The sequence below is a fragment of the Hetaerina americana genome, unplaced genomic scaffold (genome assembly GCF_022747635.1).
Source record: "Hetaerina americana unplaced genomic scaffold, ioHetAmer1.1.p SCAF_7, whole genome shotgun sequence".
Classification (NCBI taxonomy): domain Eukaryota; kingdom Metazoa; phylum Arthropoda; class Insecta; order Odonata; family Calopterygidae; genus Hetaerina; species Hetaerina americana.
The window spans coordinates 67,972,648-67,998,294 of NW_027287316.1; the positions used below are offsets into that span (position 1 = coordinate 67,972,648).

General features: G+C 37.5%; 1 protein-coding gene across 1 annotated transcript in view; it reads left to right on the top strand.

Annotated features, from left to right (window-relative positions):
• l(3)72Dn (UTP4 small subunit processome component l(3)72Dn) overlaps nucleotides 1–25,647 on the top strand; it is a 220,252-nt gene that overhangs the window by 16,520 nt on the left and 178,085 nt on the right. The window contains exons 8-13 of the mRNA XM_071595474.1: nucleotides 3,772–3,842; nucleotides 5,453–5,746; nucleotides 7,444–7,750; nucleotides 8,305–8,411; nucleotides 12,202–12,297; nucleotides 15,067–15,252. Coding sequence (XP_071451575.1) covers nucleotides 3,772–3,842; nucleotides 5,453–5,746; nucleotides 7,444–7,750; nucleotides 8,305–8,411; nucleotides 12,202–12,297; nucleotides 15,067–15,252 — 1,061 coding nt within the window. The remainder of the gene's footprint in view (nucleotides 1–3,771; nucleotides 3,843–5,452; nucleotides 5,747–7,443; nucleotides 7,751–8,304; nucleotides 8,412–12,201; nucleotides 12,298–15,066; nucleotides 15,253–25,647) is intronic.

A 25,647-nucleotide genomic window follows, 5' to 3' on the forward strand; every position in this document is an offset into this window, starting at 1 on the left:
TCTTCTTTTGCTACCCTCTTTTCCCTATTCAGTTCTTTTACTATCGATTTATATTTGCACAGATATGGGTTCCCATACTTGATCATAGAGTGACTCCTCCTAGCCTTTCTCTTTAGTTTTTTTATTGCGCAGTTATAGTACTCGGGGTCGGTGTTACTTTTGAGAGTCATTTTTGGAACGAATTTTTCCAGCCCTTCGTTGACAATGTCTTTGAAACTGATCCAGATGTCGTTTACAGTTCCCCCTGTACAAGCCCAGTCCTGAAAACGTTCCTTCAACAAGGTACGAAACCCATTGCTATCTCCTTTGCTGTATCTCCACACCGAATTTCTTACTACCCTATTCTCGGGTACCCGGAATTCCCATTGAATATTGATACATACCGCTGAGTGGTCGCTTATACCAAGAATTACCTCTCCTTCCGAGAACATATTGTATGGTCTAGCTAGAAACACATCAAGGATGTTCCCCTCCCTTGTGGGCTTGTTTACAACTTGGGTAAAACCCTCTCTTTGAATGAGACGATTAGCGAGCTCTTGGGCTTTGCCACCTCTTGCCGTGGGGCTACTCCAATGAACGTTGGGGAGGTTAAGGTCCCCCGCTATTAGGGTTCGACTACCTGGGTTTTCCGCGCACGAGGCGGCAAGGGCCTCTATTACCTGGAGGCCATCGGTGGGTTTTCTATAAACTGCAATAATGTTTAAGAAGTTTTTGTTATTCTCGCTTAATAATTTTACGCAGATCATTTCATGGTCCTTATCGGACCATTCTAGTACATTACGAAGGCCTTCCTTAACGCAGATAAAAACACCCCCTCCTCTCGTATCTCGGTCTCGGCGGTATATTGTAAAGCCTTTCGGAAAGATTTCATTCGAGAAGACGTCACTACTCAACCAAGATTCCGTTCCTATTACAATGTCAGCCTCGCTGACCTCAACCAAGGTCTGAAAATCATCCCGCTTATTGATTATGCTGCGACAGTTGACCTGAAGAACTTTTAAGCCCTTACCTTGCATGAACCCATTACTGCCTGGTATGTCACTTCCTGGATCGGCATTTGGCTCAACTCCGCTCTCTTTGCAGGTCCGGTGAACATCTCTGGTTTCCTTTAGTAGTTTCCCCGTTTGGTGATCTTCTCTACAACTTCGTTTAACAATTCCGCGAATAAAAATGATCCTTTTCTATTCAACTGAATACCATCCCGTCCCAGGTGATAGTCACTTATTCGACAATTAGGATCAATGAAGGTAACCCCCATTTTGTCACCCACCCATTCTATGCCTTCATTTACATATCTGATTCTTTTGTAGTTCACGTCTCTTCTTTGAATAATACCTGTCACTACAATTTTTGCATTACTAAACTTTGATTTGGCAGCGGTACACAGGTCCCATATATAACCGGTTACGTGGTCATCAGATTTGGCACTTTTGATGTCTTTGGATCCAACATGTAAAAAATACTTGCGGCATATTCCAAATGAGGTCTAACTAGAGCAAAATAACACCTCTCTTTAACTTTTTCATTACATTTCCCCACCACCCGTTTAATGAAGCCAAGTTTCTTTAAAGCTGATCCGCATATTGTCCTGATATGTGCTCCCCATGAAAGGTGTGGTGTTAGAACAACCCCCAAATATTTAACTTGATTTGCCGTAGTCAATACTGAACCCTCTATTTTGTAGTTTATATCCTGTTCCTCGCTTCCTTTATTCCAAAATTTCAAAATTGAACATTTATCTATATTAAGTGTTAATCCCTATTTATTGCACCATTCCGAGATATTATCTAAGTCTCTAGAGAGTAGCTCACGATCTAGTTGGCTCCTTATTTCCCTGTACACCACCGTGTCGTCAGCAAATAACCTTAGATTGCTACTAACGTGTGTGCTTAAGTCATTTATGTATATTAAGAACAGAAGAGGCCCTATTACACTTCCCTGGGGGACGCCCGAAGTTACATCTCTATCCGTTGAGCACAACCCATCTATGACTACTATTTGTTTGCGGTTTGACAAGAAGTCTCTAATCCAATTAATTATTTTCTCATTGATCCCATAGTATTTAAGGTTATGTAAAAATTTATTGTGTGGGACTTTGTCGAAGGCTTTTTTGAAATCCAGGAATACCGCATCGACTTGTGTGTTGTTTTCTCCCGATCTAAGTATATCGTGAATGAAGAGACCAAGTTGTGTTTCGCAAGATCTGCTTTTCCTAAATCCGTGCTGGTTGTGGATTAGTATTTTCCTACTATCAAGAAATCTCATAATGTTAGTGACAATAATGTGTTCCAATATTTTACAAGAGATCGATGTTAAAGAAATGGGTCGGTAATTGGTTGGTTTATCCCTATCGCCGCCTTTATAGATGGGAGTTATATGGGCTAGCTTCCAGTCGCTTATAGATGTGAGTTATATGGGCTCATTGTATTAGTAAGTATGCAATCAATAAAGCATATGTTTCAAGTTTGAAGATGCTATATTATTTAGTATTTGTTTGGCAGCCATTAATAGTGAATGTTTTCAGTGAATTTGTGAAAATGAAGAAATTGGCCATGGTTATGTGATACAATACTTTTATTTGAAAGGCCTCTGTCCAACCAATATAAATGCTGAACTGGATTCTACTCCGAGTGAGTTTACTCCTTCATTCACAACAGTAAAATATTGGGTAGCAGATTTTAAACGGGTCCGTACGAGCTGTCAAGACGAGAATCACATTGGTCGACCAAATGAGGTGACAACTCCAGAAACTGCGAAGAAAATCCACTAAGTGATGCCGGATGATCGTCGAATGAAAGTGCGCGAGCTAGGAAACACCGTAGGCATTTCGGAAATTGCAGTACATTGCATATTGACTGAAAATTTGGACGTGAGAAAGCTGTGTGCAAGATGGCTGCCACGTTTGTTGACACTTGAGCAAAACCAGTGTTGTGAAGATGTTTCAACGAAGCAGAATTTTTGCACAGTTTCATAACCATGGATGAAACATGGGTCCATTACTTCACACCCAAGACAAAAGAACAATCAAAACAATGGATTCACAAGGGAGAACTGCCTCCAAAGAAGGCAGAGACTGTTTCATCTGTAGGCAAGGTCATGGCGTTGGTTTTTTGGGATGCGCTTGGGATAATTTTCATTGACTATCTTGAAATAGGAGAAACTATCAAAAGTGAGTATTAGGCAAGCTTATTGCAATGTTTGAGCGAAGAAATCAAGGATAAACAGCTGCAATTGGCTGAGAAGAAAGTGTTGTTTAATCAAGACAATGCACTAGCTCGCAAATCCATTTTTACAATGGCGAAAATACATGAATTAAAGTTTAAATTGCTACCTCATGCATCCTATTCCCCATATTTAGCCCCCTCGGATGATTTTCTATTTGCAAACTTGAAGAAAATGGCTCAGTGGTCGAAGATTTTCCAACTATGAAGAAGTTATGTCGGCAGTAAAAGGCTATTTTGAGGAGCAGGACAGTTCTTTTTATAAAAAGGTTATCGAATTCATTGAACATTGCTGGGAAAAGTGTATTGAGCTGAAAGGAGAATAGGTTGAATCATAGATGTGTTTTCCAAAAGTTTGGTGTATTCTTTGTTGGGACGGGTACTTCTGGAACTACCCTCATATTAAAAAATCACTAATCTAATAGGTTAGAGATTAAGACACAGTTTAATGGCTGGGATACAAGTATTTGTCACTCACTACTCAATTTTTTATAGAATGTTTGCATATATGGGATACTAATTTTTAATTTTATTTAATCATTTATTTCAGGCATTGATGGTTATTTAGGTATCAGCAGTTACCCTCCAAAAACAGCAACCAAATATCCACCCATACCTCAGGTAATTATACTTGTTTCCTACTTTAGTGTAGTGGGCATGATACTTCAGAAGATATGTAATTACTGAATCATCATGCATTCATACCCTATATCCATAAATGTTTGCTGCTTTTGATTGTTTCTAGAAAACTAGCACCAAATTAAAAATTATCATCTGAATAAGAGTTAACATTATAATGATAGTCATTTGACTTGAGTGAATATGAGGTTAAGTAAATATAATTGTAGAAATTATGTATAAAAGTGTAAATTGTTACATGTAACATGTTATATAAAAAGGTAAATAATTTGCAATAAGTACAACAGATCATACTTTTAGTATGCATGTGCTCATCTGTGATTTTTTCTCATTCTGAATATGTTAAGTTTTCATGGTAAAAATGAAATAGCATTCTTTAAGAGGAGAGAATTGATGACACGGGAGTGTGGAGTGTCAGGTTATCAAGGGGGGCCTAAAATATAGCAATGTTTAGTCTCTCCATCCTAATACCTTAAATGATAGTCAGCAATAATGTTTTGGAATGGTATTGGTATCCTTATGTTACTTCTGTTGTTAATACAAACTTCAGAACAATAATGATACAGGTAATCAATTTGGACCATTTTAACAAAAAGGCAAATTATTGGAGTTTTAATTTAAAACGAGGCATGAATCAAAACAATACTATTTGCCATTGAAATGATTGTTATTTTCATTTAATATTTTGAGAAATAATACAGAGTTTAGGCAGATTATTACTTACTTTTTGGGTAATGAAGAACTTAGGAGAAATATGAATGGAAATACATGGTATAGAATTTATCCATATATTTATAATTCAAATCAATTAAAAGGACACACTTACGAATTAAAAGAGCAGAGCATTGATGCAGGTATTCGTTTAATTCATGGTAAAATCGCTGGTAATTCATCAGAATTTCATGCTCTCCACTTGATTGCTTTATTTGAGGATGCAAAAGCTTAATTTGAATATCTGCTTATCCAAAACCTACCTGAAAAGGTAGCTTACCAATTATTTTTTGATAAGCATTACAAAATAAAATTTCTTGCCAGCCTCATTTTAAAATTCTTTTTAGGCACCAGCAAAAAATTTTCTTTCATTAACAAAGTATATGGATTTAACATTAACAGTATATGGATTTAATTCATGGCAGACTAATTCTGTGACTGTAGTTAAACCATTAACAATATCCTGAGAGATAATGATATACGAGCCAAAATCAATATCAGTGTGTGGAAATTTTTAAAGAATTCAGCAGCAATGTTATCACAGGAGTAAAGTAATATTGACATTGAAGATTGATTAACCATAGTAAAATGATCATTCACTGTATGCCCTGGTTTTTCGAAACCCTGCCCTGCTGTAAATTAAAATATGGTTGTATTATTATTATTCTAAATGATTGTGTGGAACAAATCACTGTGTATCAGCATATGCATCATGTTCTGAGTACAACTTACAGTGTGGTTCATCTTATATATTCTTGTAGAAACACTGATGTCTACTTATGTAAATGTCACTGCCTGTCTTATGTCTCATTGTGTTAGGAAGTTTTTTTCAGCTTTGCAAAAAGATTTCTTTGATTTAGCCTCTGTCCTAATTATTTTAGGGCAAATGTACCATTTTGGCTCCAAAGGCAAGATGTGTGCTCTTTCGTTTCTCTGAACACCTTGAAGTTTGGAGATTGGGTACCACAAGTAAGCAAAGCACAGATGAAGACAGTTCTGTGAGTGATATCATGTCCAGACCAGGCCACCTTCTGCCTCTCATTGATGTGCCAAAGAAAGAGGTTGAGTTGAGGAGTAAGGAAGGACATCAAATTCAACAATGTGCCTTCTCCCATGATGCGCGGTGGATTGCTTTCTCAACGATGTATGGCATCCGAATATTTCATTTGGTTCTGGTATGTTTTTCTGGAATTATGTTAAATGGTCATTTATTTTTCCTTTTATTTGTTTGGTTGGTTAAATTTGCATGCAAACGTCTTATATTTGAAGAATCAAATTTTTTGGAAAACAAATTCCATTATTTCTAATTTTTCATGAGGATGAAAGTCTATTAATAACATTTAAATATTAAGGCTGTGAACAAATATTTTGTTATTACTCAGTATTACATCTATTTTTTATAAGATGTGCTCCTGAGTCTATGGTTATTTGAATCAATGGTGAACAATGCTATATTTATATATCTCGGAAAGAATGTGTTCTCAAAATTATTCTTAGTGAAACATTCATCAATGGGGAGAAAATTAAGGTGGGACAATTTCTAAGAGGATGATTGAGGAGGTTTAAGTGCTGCGCTGATTTTTTCAAAACTAGAATACACATGAGCTCTCACTAGTTAAAATTGAATAAATCTGGAATTCTGAATGTACTCATCAGTAAAGCTTGCCCATTAGGATTGATCATCTATGCTAAGTCACAGTTGTAATGTGGGTGGCATAACTTAAGAATGTGTAATTCATAATGTAGTAACTTGTTACTGTTCATTCCATTCCTCTTTGTTGATGACATTTAGCGAAACTTTTCATATAATTAATATAATGAAATGTATAAATAGCATATGTTGTGAATCTTAAACAAGTTCTTATTGTGTATACCATACTCTAGTCATTTCTTGGAAGTCTTGTACTGGACTTCGCGTGAACATTATAAATATGTATGTAAAAATAAAACTGCTCAGCAATATGCAATAATTATTGAGTAGAAAGAAACTTTTTATATTTTGGTGTTTAAATTTTAAAGAAACGATTTCAGCATTGACAGAAATCCAAAAAAACATGAAAAACATGGCTGGGTACAATTCACTTCCCAGCAAACATTCACTGTTGACTGAAAGCTTTTAGAAGCAGTAGAACCTCCGCCAAGTCCAAAAGTTCTATTCAAAATAAATGATAATTAATACCAAGCTGAAATATTATAATTGTTATAATGACTGGAGCTTATACTCAGCTACTGCTTTTTACGTGTTTCATATGATGATTTTTTGTTCATTTACTCAAAGGAGTTTGCACATTTCTTCCTGGTTATTACCCCTGGAAATAATGCAGGGACCAATTTTAATTTTGGTGTTTGATCAAACATGCAAAAAAGGTGACCAAAATGTGTGAACTTTAATATTTAAATGGTTTGTTACTGGCACCTTGGAGGGATTATGTACTAACCAGGAAAACATTTTGCTGATAAATATCCTAAAAATTTGAGCAATAATACAAAATGTGCATCATTGCATTAGGCACAGAAAAATTAAGTTGGAAATGTGTATAGTTAATTGCATGTTGAGGAATTGAAAATTGAAACTGCCTAAATAAAAAAAATTACAGAGCAGGTGCCTTTGTTCATTTGATTATAGCGTCTTGAAACCATTTTAAATGTTGATGACTCTTTTACTAGGTATTATTGTCCTTTAACTCTCTGACCATAGTCTTTTGACTTCAAGACAAGTAATGGACCTATGATTTATTGAACTCTGATTAAATAAATCTCAAACTCAAGTTTTAAACAGAATTTTTTATTGTATTTGAGCATTACAAATAATTTAGGTTTTGTGAGGAATTATTTATATTCGTCCCTTGATAAAGTTCATTTTGCCATCCAGGATCCCGAAATATCCCATGAAGTGACAATGAATGAAGATGAAGATAATGATTCTTTGACTAAAAGCAAACCACTTGTCAGTAAAGTCACTGGACTTTTGCCAGAGATTGGGCGGAGACCTTCTGGACCAATGGAATTTGCTACAATTTCTGGCCACACTCTTTGTTTTATATCCTCTCTTGAGCCATCTCCAAAGATTAATATAATTGGCTTATTGGATCAAGACATTGGTTTGGTCAGTAGCCTTGATGTGATCACGCATCCCACAGCTACGTTGCTTCACACTATTTCACTGAAAGTTGATGGAGGTAAGTCAGCTTATTAATATGATTATTATTATTTTTTAATGAATTAATATGTTAAGGAGCTCATTTATTATTCTAAAATTCTTTCCTATGCACCTGTTTTACTTTCCTATCGGGGATATAACTTATATGGTATATTTCATTTGTTTTCAATAAATTTAACTCTTTCCCCTCATGTGTTGAGGCTGCTCTAATATAGACGTTTTACAGTTTACTCGTATATCCAGGGAGCCTCAATAATGCTTATTTAACAAGTTCATCATGTAATTCACACTTATGAGCAGTTAATGAATAAACAATATGTATACATTCCACAGATTAATACTCTGTGCATTATAACTTTCCTTTTCTTACTATTTGAATTGGAATTATTGGTTGATTCACCTTTTCAGTCCATGCACTCACATGCTTCTCAGTGCACTCTTTGTCACAAAACTGAGTCGTGTGTTCTGAGAATCAAAGGAACAACATTGTCTCACTTGTTTTGAAATGCAATCATGGTGAAAAATCTTTACATTATTTGTTTTATTCTTTGTATTGTTCTTTGCTTACATTAGGGTTGACAAGTGGAGTTCATTTACTCAACATTTCAGAAGATGGAAAATATTTGTGTGCCAGTGACATTAATGGAAGAATAGCAGTGTGGGATACAGAACTTTGGAAGGTAAGATACTCTATTTGTGATTGTATTAAGTTGTTTAGCTTGGCAGCAATGATTCTATATATTATTCATTGTCTTGCTTATCATCATCCATCAATTATTAACCATCTTCATAGGAATTAGCCAGCTACATATATACCTTACTACTCTTTGCGGAAAGCGAAAAAACCACTAAAAATAGAATGCAGCATAGAACATTATAATTGGAGTACGTAAATGAAGAGAAATCTAAACAATGGGGATGAAACAAAGACATGGTATGCTATAGTAAATAACATATGTAAACATTGTAAAGCCCCAATAATCATGTGAAAAATAGAGATTGAGACAGTAGTGATAGGAAAAGGTATAATACAGAGATGTGCAGAATGCTTTAAAGAATTATTCAACCACTGGCCCACTGTTGCACCCAATATAAATGATAGCCACATTAATGAGACAAATGCTATTGTGAACACAATATGATTGGAATTGAGTGTCCAGTTCTGGAAGAAGTCATTAAAGTCCTAAAATTATAGTTCCTGATTTGGGCTATATACCAAACAAAGTATCTGTACATGGAGACAACTAATTATAAATACTCACATGAATTAATATAAAGTTGGTATGGAGCATGCCACACTAAAGATTAGAGACATGGAACATTGGAAAAGTAGAACAGCAAGGAATAGAAGCCTTTAAAACTTGGTTCTGGAGGAGAATGCTAAAGATCAGGGAATGATAAGAAGGATGTAAAACAGATGAGTTATCAGGGAGTGAGAGAATGAAAACTAAATATAGAAGATTGGAGTGTTGCATTCAACTTCTCTTAGAATTAAAATACTGTGGATGGACAAAGTGAGGAATAAGGAAGTATTAAGAAGAGCAGAAAAAGAAAATTTAATATAGAGAACTCTATGGCAAAAGAGACCTAGATGGGTTGAGCACCCCTAGAGGCACAATAGATTAGTTAGGAACATAATAGAAGAGAATATGCAAGGGAAGGTTCCATGAGGAAGAACAAGAAATGAGTCCATGGGACAAGTTAAGGAGGGTGTGAAACAGAAAGGCTATCAGGGAGGAAATGAACATTAATATAAAAGATTGGAGGGCTGCATTAAACTTCTCATAGGATTAAAACCCTCTGGATAACGCCACCTTAAACCATGCCCAATGATTGGGCAACAGCCTTTTAGAAGCTTACTCCATACAAAGGATGACAGGTGGGGAAACAAAAATTACAGGGTAAATACTCTGCTCAGTTCTGTTTTTAAAATATTGTTTAACAGATTATTTTAAAAGGCAAAAACCATGTGCAAGAAGAATAATTGCTAACTATTATTATATTTCATGCTGGCAAATGAACCATAGATCAAACAGTCCATCTGATAGCTAAGGGAAAAACCAGTGCTATATTTTAATATCAAACTGGAGTTTTATATTTAGTTATATCACCTGTTAATTCATTTTAAAGGTGTTTATGAAAGTGTTAAAAGGGAGGAAAAGAATTTTCAATGCCAAATTAGCTCTAAGGTAAATCCTAGTGACTATGTCACTCATACATTGCACTAAACAAGAATAAAACTGAGATAAATCTGCAATGGATGGAGAAAAGATTGTCCCCCAGTAAGTCTTAAGAAATGCATGGTAGAACAAATGGAAATTTTACTGCATAAGCAGCTAGATCACTAGTGATGAAAGAAGCAAGAGGGATATGATAAATAGGATATGAATAGTGAAGGTGTCTTATCAGAAGAAACTACTGGCAGCATGTAGTATTAGAATAGACGAAGGGAAGTGACTCATTAAAGCTTGTATGGAGTCTAGTTTTCTATGAGTGAGAGACCTGGACAATGGTAGTGGCAGAGAAAAGTAGATTTGAGGTGATTGAAATTTGGTGCTATGGAAGAATGTAAAAAATAAAATGTATAAAAGTGCTGTGAACAGTGGGTGTAGAGAGAAGCTTATGGAGGGCTCTGGAAAAAAGATTAGGTAAATTTATTGGACATACCCTGAGGCACAATAGCACACGGAGACCATAATTGAAGAAAAACTTGAGAATTTCAGAGGTAGGTCATGGATTAGTTGCAACGAAAGGAAAATGTTGGCGTAAGGAGCCACGAGGTAATGAAGAGTTGGCAGAGAACAGGACAGTTTGTAATGCTGCTGTAAACCAATCCTCAAATTGATAACCAATGATGATGATTAAGGTATCCATTTCCAAAAGGTCATTAAATATTCTTTAACTAAACAAAATTCTCATCCGTATCGTTCCCTCCTTATGCGTTTAATGAATAAGCTCCTTTTGAAGTTATGACAGAAAAGACTCGTAAAAACTTTGATATGGAGCACGTGGAAACGTGGTCATTGAAGCAGGAGGGTAGACGTAGACTGGAGGCTTTTGAAATGTGGGTGTGGAGAAGAATGGAGAAGGTGAAATGGACAGAGAAGAAAACAAATGAGGAAGTTCTTGGAATGGTGGGCGAAGAGAGAGGTTTGTTGGGAGCAATGCTATGGAGGCAGGAAAAGTGGATGAAGGGGTTATTGACTGGCAGTGGGATGTTGAAGACTGTAATAGAGGGGAGAGTGTTAGGCAAATGAGGAAAGGGAAGGAGCAGGATAGGGATGTTGGACGGGATGAAGGGAGGAAGAAAGTACTCAGAGCTGAAGAGGGACCTGATGTAAAGTAGGATGTTGTGTTTTGTTAGGGGTCACAAAATATTTATTTAGTAGCTGTGTCCATCCAAAAACCTACCTTAACCGATAGATTACCTAATAATAATGATAATGACAGAAAAAGTAATGATGAAAATGAATCAGAGAGTTTTTGTGAAAGGAGATGGAACAGAAGCAAAAGCAAGGGCAAAGAAATAAGAAAAAACTGAAAAATTTGAGGTACTGCTATTGAAAATATTAAGGGAAAGACTAATGACAGGACTCACACAGATGTGTAGAAATTTGTATTTGTTTTTCCAAGGGCAGTCCTTTTGTGGCTAATTGTCGTAATTATAACCCTTTCCTTTACTCTTTCCCATGTGTTTGAATTTAATGCTCAGATTAAAATTCATGAAATTCAATTGAATATAGTACAAAAATATTATACTTTAATTTTCACTGCTTTTTAAATGACAATTCATCTCTATTTTAGTCTCCTTTTCTGGATTTAAATCCTTTTGGTCTCCCTTTTTCAGTCATTTGGTCATAGAAATCTTGTCAATATTCCTGACCATTTCAAGGGTATAATGAATGAATCCCTCAAATAATTAGTGCCTCCATTTGCCTCAGAGACATGGGTGACAAGAATGTCGAAAGAGAACTTTTGAGGATAAAATCCTGAGTAAAATTTACAGACCCATAATAAACAATCTTGTTCTTTGGTGCTTGCATGATTTAGTGGTTGGATGGATGAAGGGGCTATGTAGTCTCAATCTCACTCCAATAAAGACGTCAAGTAAATAAGTGCATACAATTTTGAGTCATACAGACTTCTCTAAACCAGATATTGTTGAAACATTTAAATTTCTAGAATTTGATGAGCTGGACAATTACTATGGATGAGGAATTTTTGTTTGTCAAAATATTAAATACAGGGAACCAGATATGAATAGGATTTGGGATTCATAATCACCAGGATGATGATAATGGTAAAATGTAAATTGTCTTAGATGCCTATGCATTTTCAAAATTAGCATAGTATCATAGCTTTCTATGGGTATGCATACGTTGTTGATTTATATGCTCTTTCTATGTTCTGATAAATCTGATGTGTATTTCTTAGAATGCATCTCTGATTCAATTTTCCTTCATGTTTCAGCTTGAAGGGAGCCTTCCAAATCACGTTTGCAAGGCAACAGCAATGGCCATGCACCCAGAAACTAATAATTTAGTAGCAGTTTATGCTGATCACAAGGTAAGTTTTATGGAAATTCATTCAATCTGAGTTGATTAAATGTGAATGTGGATAACCTTAAAACTGTAGAATTTGTATTTTGTGGAAATGTTGAGAAATATTGCAAATGCTAATGGTAAAAAAGTTGAAGTTGATTTTGATGAACAGGCAAATATTGATCATGATGAGTTCTTAGCCTTTATCTCATGATTATTTTTTTCATAAAAGTCAAAGATACTGAGAGTACCTAGTAGCTCAAATGGCATCTTTGAAATGGTTGTGTGACGATCGTTTTTAGGGTTAGTGGCAGTGATGGGGATTTGAATCCATCTTAAGTGCTCCTTTAGAACATATATGGTGTGTATAAAAAGTATCAGGAAAAGTTTAGGAAAGCTAGATTTATTTCAGAGATTGTTAAAATGCCTCAAAATTCTTCAAAGTACAGGCCATGTGCTGTACATCCCATGAACTTTGACAAACTTTTGCCAGTGGCTTTACCACAGCTGGAAGGCTTCCTGGTAGAAGAATTCAGGAAGGTCCTTCAGGGTATGCATGCAAGCTTCTTTGATGGCACTTGAGGTCCCATGGTGGTGTCCTTTGAGGGAGGATTTCACTTTTGGGAATAGGAAATAGTCTGCTGGTGCCAATTTTAGACTGTAAAGGGGTTGGGGAACTGCCGCCATGCCATTGCAGGTCTTTGCAAGCAGATACTCAACTCTGCTCTTGGTTGTCCATCAAGACTTTTGGGACGAGTTAAGTGCGGATCTTTCACATCCTCAAATTTTCAGTGATAATAGTGAGCACTGTCATCTTATCAATGTCAATATGATCTGCAATCATGTGTACCCATGGTCTGAATCTAGCACTTCATGAACACTTCAGGATAAGATTGTTACTGATACTTTTTATACAAACCTTGTACACAAAAGTGTTTAAATAAGAAAATAGTTCTTAGTATTTACATTTAAAATTTGACATAAATTTTACTGTGCTGTTAAATTTAAAATACATTTATAAAAAATATAATTGTTATAACTGAACACCTATGAGAGGCATTCAAATGAATGTGAATGAAACCTGATTGTCAAATGCACTAGATCAGTCCGCGCACCAACAAGGACATAACCCAACAGCTGTGTGCACCTGTGAGTTGTCACTATGAAGTTCTCCTACCACAGCGATGGCATTATCGATATGTAACAACAGTGTTCCCACCTTTTGTGTGGACTGTGTGTTATGGCAGGTGGTCGGTTTTCATTTCACTGCCCCTTATGTAAGGTCCATCCATTATCTCCAGTTCCTCTATAATGTATGGTATGCTTAATGCACTACCTAATTGCAATAACTTAGTCATTTTTTAAAGCAACTTATCTATTTCATCTTTTTTAGGTAACTATACTTTTCACTATTTTACATCCTAGTGTAGTTTTTCATCTGACATGTCTGATGAGAATTTTTCTGTGTCATCAAATGAAGGTTAGAATTTGAAATGCTAAAAGAAATTGTAATTTAAATGGTATATCAGGATTGATAATGTGTTTATATGAAAGTTTATTTGCTATTCCGATTATTTCATTTTTTATGATGTATTAGGTAATTTTAATGGAAACCATTTCCTTAAGTCTGCAACAATCAGGTTTGGTTTTGTGATATCATGATACATTTTACATGAAATGAAAAGAACTATATGAATGAATGTTCCACTTAAGATAATTAGATTGTAGCGATCAGTGACTTATCTGCATGTCTCAGACTGCTGTGGTTAATTGTGAATTAGGATGGTTAGTTTTAGAAAGCTGGGTAAGTCAGGGCTGTCCATTATCACCTGTGTTTTATATGTAAAGCATTTCTGGAGGGCATGCACTGAGCTGAAGATAGGATGGCTAATGATCTAGCTTTACTTAGGCATTCAGCCAAATGGCTACAGTCATTGTTAAGTAAATTAGAAAATCAGTGTGATAGGAATGGGATGAGAATTACTGTAAACAGGTTATTAGGTATTCAAGAAAGAGGATGGCTAAATTGAATGTTAAAATAGGAGGGCGTACACTAGATTAGAGTGGAACAGTTTACCTATCTCAGAAGTGTTTTGGATGACTATGGTCAAAGTAGTAGGGAAATCAGAAGAAGAATTGCTTTGGGTCAAGAGGCTTTCACAAAGAGGGGGGAATTGATGACGGGGACGTTCAGCAAGGAAATTAAGAAAAGGGTATTGAAAACTTCGGTTTGGGTCATGGTTTTGAATGGTGTGGAAACATGGTCTTTGACGGCAGGAATGTTGAGTAAGGATTGTAATAAAAATATTGGTGACAAATTTGACGCAGAGTGTGGTTTTGTACAGTGCAAAAACTTGGTTTTTGAATCATGATGATAGACATTAATTGGAGGCTTCTGAGGTGTGGGTGTAGAGAAGGATGGTGAAGGGTAAGTGGACAGAAAGGATGGCATGGTGGGAAAGGAAAAAGTGTTGTTAGGAGAAATCCTAGGAAGGAAGGAAAGGTGGATTCAGAGCATTTTCATTTATGACCAGGGGTGAACGCTTGGCAATTGAGGAAGGGAAAGAGAAAATATGCATGTTGAACATAATGAAGGGAGAAAGGATGTATGCAGAATTGAAGAAAAATCCATTGTGGTATGAGACGTCAGATTGCCTTGTTAGGCAAGGCTTGGAAATGTAGTGGTTTTCAGGGTGTGAATCCAAAACAGACTTGAAATTAATGGTAGATGGCAAATATTGCAAATAGTAGACTATCAAATAATAATGCGTTATATTTTCATTCCCTTTTTCAGATAGTGGAATGGAATATATCAACAAAGAAACTGACAAAATTCTGCCGTCACCTGACACGCCATGGATTTCCCAAGCAGTGGATGTCTCGTGTTTTTCCAGTATTAGGCATCTCTTTTGATCGGAGCAAGCCTGACATAATCATCCTGCATGATGATGCCACAATAACTGTTGTTGATAAATCTCAGGTAAGTCCTTTATCAGTATTTTTATTGGTAGTTGAAATATTTTAAGTGAATATCTTACTAGATTTTATATTCAACTGATCTGATCAGGTTCCAGCTTTGTTATTTTTGGCTTCAAACTGCAATTCCACATTCACATGGCGTTATATTTAAATAGTTTTGTGTGATTAGTTATACAATGAAAACTGCCTATAGCAGAATCAGGTTGTGCCTGAAAAATTTTCTGTCATGTTTAAGTTTCCATCATATACAGATTAAAATACTGCATAAGGGAAATCAACTGTATCAGTATTGTTGACTCATTGAAAATACACAACAATATCATAGAGAAAAATTCTGTCAGAAATTACAGAGACTAAATAAATCTTTGTTTTCTTTTAAGATAAATTTAGATATTAGATAATCAGTAAAAAAATTTCATGTGTACATATGGTATTCATTGTAGGTTTAACTGGAAAAATGTTTGCAGTAGTTAAGAGTTATTTACGGTAAATTTAATTATTTAATATATTTCATGCAAAATAATCACAAATTGGGGTCATGGTGTTTCAGGGGCAGAGTGTTGAACTATTAACTGGAGGGTCTGGGTTCAATGCCCGGGCAAGTCGTTCTGGGCACCCTTAGCTCCACCCAAACTGTGTGATTTTTCATGTACCAGTTCTTCCTGGGAAACCATACCCCTCTATCATGATTTGTAAATTTGACACGCCATTGGGTTTAGTACTGGGTGAACTCTACCATCACCTACCAAATTGACCTTAGGCATGATTACTGTGATTACTTCAAATGAGAATGCTAGGGTAGATAAATGAGTGCTCCATGGTAGGAATGATTTATTTCAGTTACATTAGGTGCCTGGTGATGTTAAACTATGTTGTCAGGTAAGTATTGAATTCTGATTTGTTAAAAAGAATTTCCAACTCCTTTGTCATCCAGTTTTTTGACTGTTAATTCTCAAGGAATCATCTTATCAATTCACGACAAGATCATAGCCATTTCCTATTCAAAGCTATCATTAATTGATTGTTATCGTTAGTTGTTTCCTTATTTATATCTTCTGATTGCTAATGTAATGAAAACAATGCAAAAAAATGTATTATAGCATAATTAGCATTCCTGTAGTTCCTTTTGAATTAGTAATCCCCTCTCATAAATGTTTATGCTATAGGGAAAACACTGAACTATTTGCACGCACAAATTTAGCAGGGTTCTTCGCATGACATGAATGAAACAGGGTAGTAAAAATGGTAGCACATCACCTTGAAAAATGAACCTATGTTCTTGAAAACCTGAAATCAAAAACCATCAAGGTAAATACTGGCTGACATCTTGTGGATTACAGGGAGACACATTTGATTTGAATTTTTTCATTCTTTGGAAGTTAGTACCAATATCAGAGTAGGTTTAGTGTTATAGGCATATACAGGAGATGTTTGAAGCAGATATTCATGATAACTGCCAGGAAAAGTGGCTTTTGGTTTTTTAGCTTAGGGAATCCTGGCCTATGGAAGGAATATGCATGTGCAAGTAGTCTCACCCTGTAAAACAACCTCTGGGCACTTTATTGTGGTGTTACATATGATATGAAAGTCTCTTTCCAAAAATCCAAAAATTAGCTAATTTTATTGCAGTCATCATGGATTGTAGAAAATGAGAATGTGATTGCTTCAATGGAGAAATTGTGCCATAATTCAACTTCTTGGTGCTCGAAAGTTGAATAATATGCAAAATTATTCATCATGTTATCTATCAAATTAAAGATAAGCTACTGACTGACCACATGTAAAATGGGGAAATGATATTGATTATTATGGACTATACCCATACTATTTTAAAAACTAAAACTTTAAAGCCTCCAGAGACATGGCATCCTTGACACTCCCCCTCTCGGAAACTGCAAGGGCCCAGCCATCTTTGCCCTTTAGGATGCAAGGAAGTGTGATATGTGCATGTAACTGACTTAATTTGCCTTCTGAGACTGTTAAAATTTAATTTGTAATAATGCTGCAACTCTGCATGATGGTCTTAAACTGCATGTTACTATTGATTGATTAATTATATTTTGGGAAAATGAAAATAACAAATTTTGTGCTTGTATGACAATGGAAACATGCACATATCAATCATTGTACTGCCATGGAAGTACACACAAAAATGCGTACAAATTGCTGCCATTAGATTGAACAGCACAGAGTGGAGGTATAAATTATTGAAAGAGAAATAGCATTATTGAATGATGGTTGAGGTTTCTGGAAAGAATAATGCACCATTAGTTAAATACTCTAAAACCATAAACACAGTAATTAACTCTAAGGTCGGTTTGGTAGGTGATGTTAGAGTTCACCCAGTGCTAAGCCCGATGGTTTGTGAAATGGCAGTTCCTTTCCCTGTGCCATTCCTGGTTTCCCAGATTGATCTGGTACCCGAAAAATCACTCAGCTTGGGTGGAGCTGAGAGTGCTTAGAGGGACTTGCCCGGGAATCGAACGCGGTCTCTCCGATCAGTAGCCCCACGCTCTACCCCTAGACCACCGTGATCCATTAGTTTCGAGGAATGCATAAATAAATCATAAATACATGCGCATGAAGATGTATGGCCCCATAGAATTCTGGAAGTGGACCCATTTCACGCATTTAAGAGGGAGTTTTACACACTTGGTATTCGGGACAAATTCATAATTTAGGTTTTTTTGTATAAACTTACATGTTTATTTAGTCGATTAAAGAAAACTCACTTCTCTTGCTGTGCGGCATATTATAATAAGCACCATGGCGTGACCTTAGTCGCTTCGAGGCCCACGATACTTATTTCACAAGTTCCACGTTGTTATTTTTCTCATTACCTCCCATCCCCGTGCGATGGAGGTGTCTGTCGTTCGACTTCGCGTCTTCGGGAAGAGGTTGAGTGTAACGTCTTACGAGGCGGGTAGATGGACGGGGCTAGAGGGGTTGCGGGGAGGAGGAGGGGCAAGCGGAGAGCACCGGTGCATCGCCCAGGAGGAACTTGCCACTTTTGCATGCGCTTGCTCCGAGTTGATAAAAGGGCCCCCGTCCCTCCCAACTACGCCACCTTCATTTGTTTTCTCATTTCCTAGCACAGCTGCCGCGCAGAGATTGCAGGTCGTCGCGGGAATGGGGTGCCGGGGGGGGGGGAGATGGGGGAGGAGGGGGCGAAGGAAGAGGAAAGAGAGGGAATCAGGCGTGGCGTGGGAAATGACGGAGCGGAGTAGGATGGGGGTGGGGAGAGAATTCTTGACGCGATCTCTTTGCCGGTCGCCCGTCAGAAATGATGGATTAGCGGACTTTCGGCTGTGGGGCCCAAAGTGCCGTGGTGTACTCGCCTGCAAATTTTGATCGAAATTAAATTTGTTCACGTTATTCCGCAAACCACAGGTTGCAACAGGGTGTTTCCTCGGAATTTCGAGGGACTTGTTTATGGGAGCAGCTGTGCAGTGCGCTGTGATATCAAAGCTTTATGCCGACGAATGAAGTATGTGCATGCATTCCCCCTAAACGCCACTTTTTAATGATTGCGAATCACGGCTTCATGGACTGAAATTAGTTAGACGCCGTTTCTTTGTGGTAGTGCATTTAAATTAAGATAAAAATTATGACAAGTAAAAAATACTCAGGAATGTACGTTCTTCACGTGTAGTTGAGTTGTTTTTGTGTAAAATGGTGCTTGTAGATTTACTCGTATAAGCTTAATTAGTAAGTTGAAGTTTCATTGCAAATAAACGAGTCTCTTTCGAGTCTAAGACTCCTAATTTAAACTGAATATTTATGCTTTGATACCGGTATGACTCACCTCTTGAATATTTAAAAGTTAAAAATGTTGCTCTGATAGGAGCCTTCACTATCGAAAGCGTTAATTTCCCATTTGTTTGTCTATTTTACGTGAGTGCATTGCGTATTGTTTCTTGAATAATATTTGCTCGAGTTCGTGCTTTTATAGTCCTTAATCATTACTTAGGCCTCTTATATTATTTCTGTGCGAAGGTCATGCTAAAAATATTCAATTTTTCTTCGGTAATGTACTCTTTTAAAATGAAAAAGTGTCAGCGAATTACTTTGATTAATCAACGGTTTCGCCCTTAGACCGCGATGCGGACGTTATTTCATGCAATTTGCGTGTCATACTCGCGAAAGAAAATTTAACTGCGTAAATGATTCATATCTGACAGAAGTAATAGAAGGCTACTTGAATGGATTAAACGAACAGCATAGCGTTATCAACCATTAAAACCTCTGAAATGCAGTGGAAATGCAACGCCCAAAGAAAAATATGTGCATGTTTAGAGGAATAGTATTTTTGAGTCCGCAACAACCCAAGAATGGTTCTACATACAAGGCACCCCCGTTTTTTAGCGTGTTTAGCCTTAGCGTGATGAGACGGGGAATTTGGGTGTTTTAATTCTCCGTTGTTTATGGGCGCATGCTATGCATTCCGGACTACTTGTTACACGTGACAACGCGATGGAATTTCCCCAGGGGAATGCGTAAACTTACGCCAACGACTGTCTTCCGTCTCATCAAAAATTTAAGGTTGGCGTACTCTGGAATTCTCTTGTTCAAACTTTAGAATCGCATTTTGATCACGTGTTCCTGATATAATATTTAACTAAATTTATGGGTAGCGTAGGTACTCTGGAAGTCTCCCGTTCTAACTAAGAAAGCACAATTTAATCATGTGTGTTTATTGTATAATTAGACTGAATCGTCTGTACCCTGCAATACTCATCTGTTAAGCCATTAACTTACTATTTGATCATGTTTATGTATTAAATGATTAAACTAAAATCAAGGGTATCGTGCTCTGGCTTCCCCGAGTTCAAACTGTGAAGTAACAACTCGATTATGTGTGTTCATTATGTAATTGAATTGCGGCTATTACTTCATATATTTATGTATCGGCTGTAAAAAAAGATATGCTGGTGTGGAAAATAAACCTGGCCTTATATCGCGCTTCTTCGTCCCTCAAAGAAACATTTTGCTCCAAATGCGACCGTTTTGCAGTAAGTAGAGATGTTCCCAAATGAAAAATAAATATGCGCTTTTCTGTCGACGTCATTAATTTTGTATTTGTTTAGCGTGTTCTGCTGGGGCTCGGTTCACTTTGCTCACGGGTTGTCAGACTCTGTCGTCTCCCGTTTTCAAGTGAGCGGGAGCGTGGTGGTTAAGCTAGGTGAAGAGAGAGAGGGTGGGAGAAAGACTCCCGTCTCCTCCTCTCTCGTGTACACTTCGGAGGTTGTAAGTGGGGTTGGCGGAGAAATCCGCGAGGAACCGCGGGGTGTGTGCCAGGTAAGAGAGGAAAAAGGAGAACGGGTCTCGACGGCAGATGGGGTCGAGGTCTCCTCCGCGGCGAGATCGGATAGGGAGAGGTGGGGTTCCGGAAAACCCTCCCTGTTCGCTCCGGCGTGTGTGTAGGACCCCGGGTTCCTCTCTCTCCGCTCGGATATTAGGTCCATGTGCGTGGCGGTGCGGCGGACTAAGGTGGTCAGCTGTGTGCGAGTGTGTTCGGGTGCCTATGCGCGGGAGAGAGGGCCATTAAACTGCACGCTCTGCTCGGAGCCGTAGGAAGGACGGGTTGTAAGATTACACGCCTCGTCTGGCGTGTGGGGCCCTCCCGCGGTGGTCTTCTCCCCGCCGACCTCGTACCTCCTCCTCCACCAGGATTGCACCGCCGGACCGGCCCATTCGCCTCCTCCGGCCCCCGCTCCGCTCTCCATTATCTCGCTTCCGCCTCGTTCTCCACGGCTCCCTCTCGCCATGCAAATCCGTGTCGGGGCGATACGTCGCCGCAGGTTTCCTATAGGAGTTCACTTTGGGGAAAGGGGGAATGGGAGGGCGGGTGAGTCGTGTTGCCCCATTTCCCTGTCCCATCCTACCCTCACCCCACTGCCCAAACTACCTCACATGTTGGGTGATGGTGAGGGAGGTGGAATGGGCTTGGAAGGTCGGGAGGAGTCGGCCGTAAAGGCTCCTTTTGTCAATAACAAACACGAATGAAACCTGCTCTCCTTTTGTATCGTATGTGTAAGTATTTCCAAGGTGATGCGTCTTAGTGCGCTATTAATGCCAATAACCGAAGGGTATGGGGTCGCCACGAATACTTTTTTATTCGGTTTGGGGGAATATCAGTGGGCACCTAATTTCGAGCTGTTTTCCAATATTCAGGCTTACGGGGACGTGTTTCGATAGGAATTTGACTGGCCCCAGCAATTATTGTGTATGCTACACGACATCCTTACCCTGCTATAAAAGTACTCCCAACTCATGGGAAAAGGGATTTCCAGCAATTGTGTTCCCTTGTTAAACCCTCTCTTTTACAGTATTTCCACCTTTTAAAAGATTCTTTCGGTTCCTATGCATCAATATGTGTAATGCCTAGCGTATGAAGTGTGTAACTGTTGTTGCGCTTCGTTTTCGTGGAAGATCAAGCGATAGTGTTTACGGATTAATATATCGTTAAACACGTTGACTTGTTGGAACTTTTCGGCAAACGGAAAATAAGCTATTCATCAAGAAAATCTTTCTCATGGCTGTTCGATTGGACGCATATCTAACGCAATATTTCATTTAAATTTTTTAATGTTAAAAAATGAAATATTAATTACGCAAAAATCGCGCGAATTCAAAAATATTACCATATATATCAAATTCTTTTTAAAACTTACGGCATTTATTTATATATACGCAAGCCACCGCAAGGGTGTGTGGCAATGGGTGAATACGCACTAGATTAATTTTACCCGAACATGACCCTACCACGGTCGAATTATGCTATTATGATCCCCTAATGTTCGTGGAAAAATGGCATTTTAAATCTATCTGTTATGAACTAAACTTAATCTCTCTAATTTTATTGACATGATCTCTATTACTGTAATACGGTGGGAGTAATAAGACATTTTCAACTTCTCTGCTAAAGAGGCCTTCCAATTCATGCAAGAGCTTCAATATGTAATTTAACCTTCGCTCCGTGAGTGATTCCTAGCCTAGCTGGTCTAATATTTTGGATACGCTCCTAAGTTTAGCATAATAACGTTTTATAAATCTAGCTCCTCAACGCTGCACGCGATCCAACGGTAATTAATCCAACTTCGTGAGGATCCAATACACTTCACTTGCCGCGTATTCTAAATGAGACCTAACCGACAACGGATTACATTTCTCTTTGACCTTTTCATCAATTTTACCCGTCATTCTTCCGATGAATCCTAATTTATTGTTAGCTTGTCCACATATTCTCCGTAGGTTTTTCTCCCAGGATAGATCGTGAGTGAGGGTAACGCCTAGGTATTTAATTGAGTCAACACATTCCATTTCGGTGTTCCCATTGCAGTTCCCATTGGCGTTCGGGTGGGAATTGCCCTTTTTCCAAAAATGTATGACTACGCACTTTTTTAAGTTTAATTCTAATTCCCAAGTGTCGCACCAGCGTTGCATAGCATTAAGGTCATCTGATAAAGCTGCTTTGTCAAAATATTTATTTGTTAGTCGTGTCCAACCAAAACCTATCTTAATGGGTAGATTACCAAATAATTATAATATTTATTATAATCTTTCTTTCCAAGACTGTTTGGACGGAAGTCAATGTGTTGAGAAAAAATGAAGCCTTATAACCTCAAGACATATGAACATGATATTTCATATAATATTTTCCTTGGCTGTTTTGACGTATGTCACGATGTAACAGATTCGATTACCCGGGCTCGTGTAAGAAAATACATGTCGTGCTCCGCGGTGGGTGACTGACGGCTGGGTGAAGCGGGGAATCATGTTCTAGTTTCTAAGGAAGAGGACGCGGGTCTATCGAAATGGGGGATTCTGGGATAGCTTAATTGGGATTGGGTATCGTTAAGGTTATGAGTTCATTATAGAATGTGAGGGGGGGTCACTGATTGGTTCTTTTGAAGGTGGTATGATCGTATAGGGTTTTGTGATTGGTTATTTACTAAACATACTTCCTTCGAATCCAGTGATTGGCCAAAAATTAAGGAGACGCTATATCCCTAAAATTACCGCCAGAGTTCGAGTTATTTCAGTGTAGGTTTTCGTTGATGTGAGTTATTTCATTTTCAAGTAGGAGTTAGTCAAGGTTGTAGTCCATGGAAGGGTGAGAATTAGTGTAATTATGTTTTCCGTTACACTTCAGGTTAAATAAGCCAAAATAAAATCGAGTAAGGATAGATTTTCAGCCATATCAGCCTCCAGCAGTGTGGGAGAGAGTTACGCGAAGGAAGTTATTCACCCTTCATTAGTATTCAAGTCGTTGATGATTTTTTACGGGAAATTTGTCCAGATTACTTCTTCTTAGAGTATTTATGCCGGTTATTTATTTTCCTGGTGTAAGTGAAGTGTTAAAATACTACGTACATTAGCTTAAGAATCCGCCATCTTGGTTTTAACGAAAACCTTGATACAATCGAGCCAGGAGAAATTTGCAGCCGTAACAGCCGCCAGCACTGTGGGGGAGAGTTATATCAATTGAAATTAACCAGCCTCGGCGAGTCTTTGTGTCGTCGATGGTTTTGTACCGGAAATTTACCCAGGTAACTTATTTTTCAAATTTTTACCATTTTTTAATTTTTCTGGCGTATGCGCATGGTTGTAATGCTAAAAAATTTACGAGTCCGCCATATTGGTTTACTTGACCGTCCGAGGAAGGGCTTCGAAGAGCACGTTTTTTAATTGTCTTCGATTCATTGATTTGAAATGGTAAACATGCTCTCTCGGACAAATGTCATTGCCAATTATTTGTAACCGTTATTTACCTTTCCCCATTATTGTTCTCTGTGTGTCAATAACAAATTTCCATCTAGTGTGATTAACTCTTTCATCATCCTGAGTCATCAGTTTACGATATTACTATTATTATTGCTATATGACCACGTTTTCGCGCTGTACATAGCTACGCTCCATATCAAAGTTTTTACGAGTCTTTTCTTAATATCCTTACTCAACGTTCCTGTCATCAACCCCCTCCTCCTTGTGAAAGCCTCTTAGCCTAGCGCAATTCTTCTCCTAACGTCCCTACTGCTTTGACCGTGTTGGTCCAAAACACTACCGAGATGCGTAAACTGTTCTACTAGCTCTGGTCTATGTTTTTGTCAATTCAAAATAAGATAATTTCACCAAGAACGATAATGCATGCCTTTATGCGAGTGCTACGATATCGGTTTGTTTTTCAAGGATAAAACAATCAGGAATTAATATCAGAAAGCCACGAAAAAATACATTCTCGGGTATGGTATATTTTTGTGAATGATACCCATAAGCGGTGTGCCCTTTCATGCATACCTTGTACAGAAAACTTTCCGATTCACTCATCAGCCTCCGCTACTTTGATATACGTAGATATCAAAGTAGCGGAGATATTCGTATAATGTTCTTGTAACTATTACTAGTAACAAAAGATGTTTTATTTAAATTAAATTTTATTTGATTAAATGTAGCAGTGAAGTTACGATTTCAATTAATAGCAGGAAAATACGAATTAAACTGGAAATAGCTTGCCGGGTGAACCCCTTCAGATATTTTTAAAGGAGTGTGGAGAGACCAAGAATTATGGTTTGGTGAAACTAAAATATAAATTCACGTAACATCGGAATGGTTTAAGAAGAGTATGAGATGAAATTGTTTCGGTCATATTGATATTAGCGTTTTAATTATGGATTTACAATAAATATTCTATGCATTATTTTGTTGAATTCGGTAAACGAAATATATAGGATTAGAAATAGCTGTATAAGCTTATTTTTGCCGATTTTTTTGTAGTAGTCATTTAAAATTTTTGTTTATTTGTGCTTCTATGAGAGAGAATAATTTGATTTGTGGCATTCTCATTCGATGGTCATTTGTGGAATACACTGATAGGATAATTATTAAGATAACTTTCCATCTGTTAGTACAGATGATGGAGGAGTATACCCATATGAAGGAAACAATTTTAATATTTGTCCAGTGATAAATTTGTTTAATAATATTTCATATTTTCGGTATTATCATGTAAATATGTGGTTATTGTTTAATGAATTTTACCTTTCATTTTTCGGATTTTGGCTTCTAAAGTTATTACTTATCGATGAAACTATTTTGAAGCATTTAAACAATACAACCAAATGGAAATTTCTTGGCAGCGTTTGGAAAAAATTGAAGGTCTGCTCTAAGCCGATGTTTTAATAATCGTAATCTTTTCGTGATCGGTGAGTGAAACGTGAAACGTGCTTAATGTGAGGTGAATGCTGTATCCTGAGAATACTTCCGCCTTTCAATGTCACAGTCACCGTAATCCAGAGACATCCCAGGATGTGTCTGATTTGGGTTCAGAGAAAAATATTCAACTCTCCACTGCCAAAGTGACACTATGGTGTCTATGAAGGAGAAGAAAAGGGAA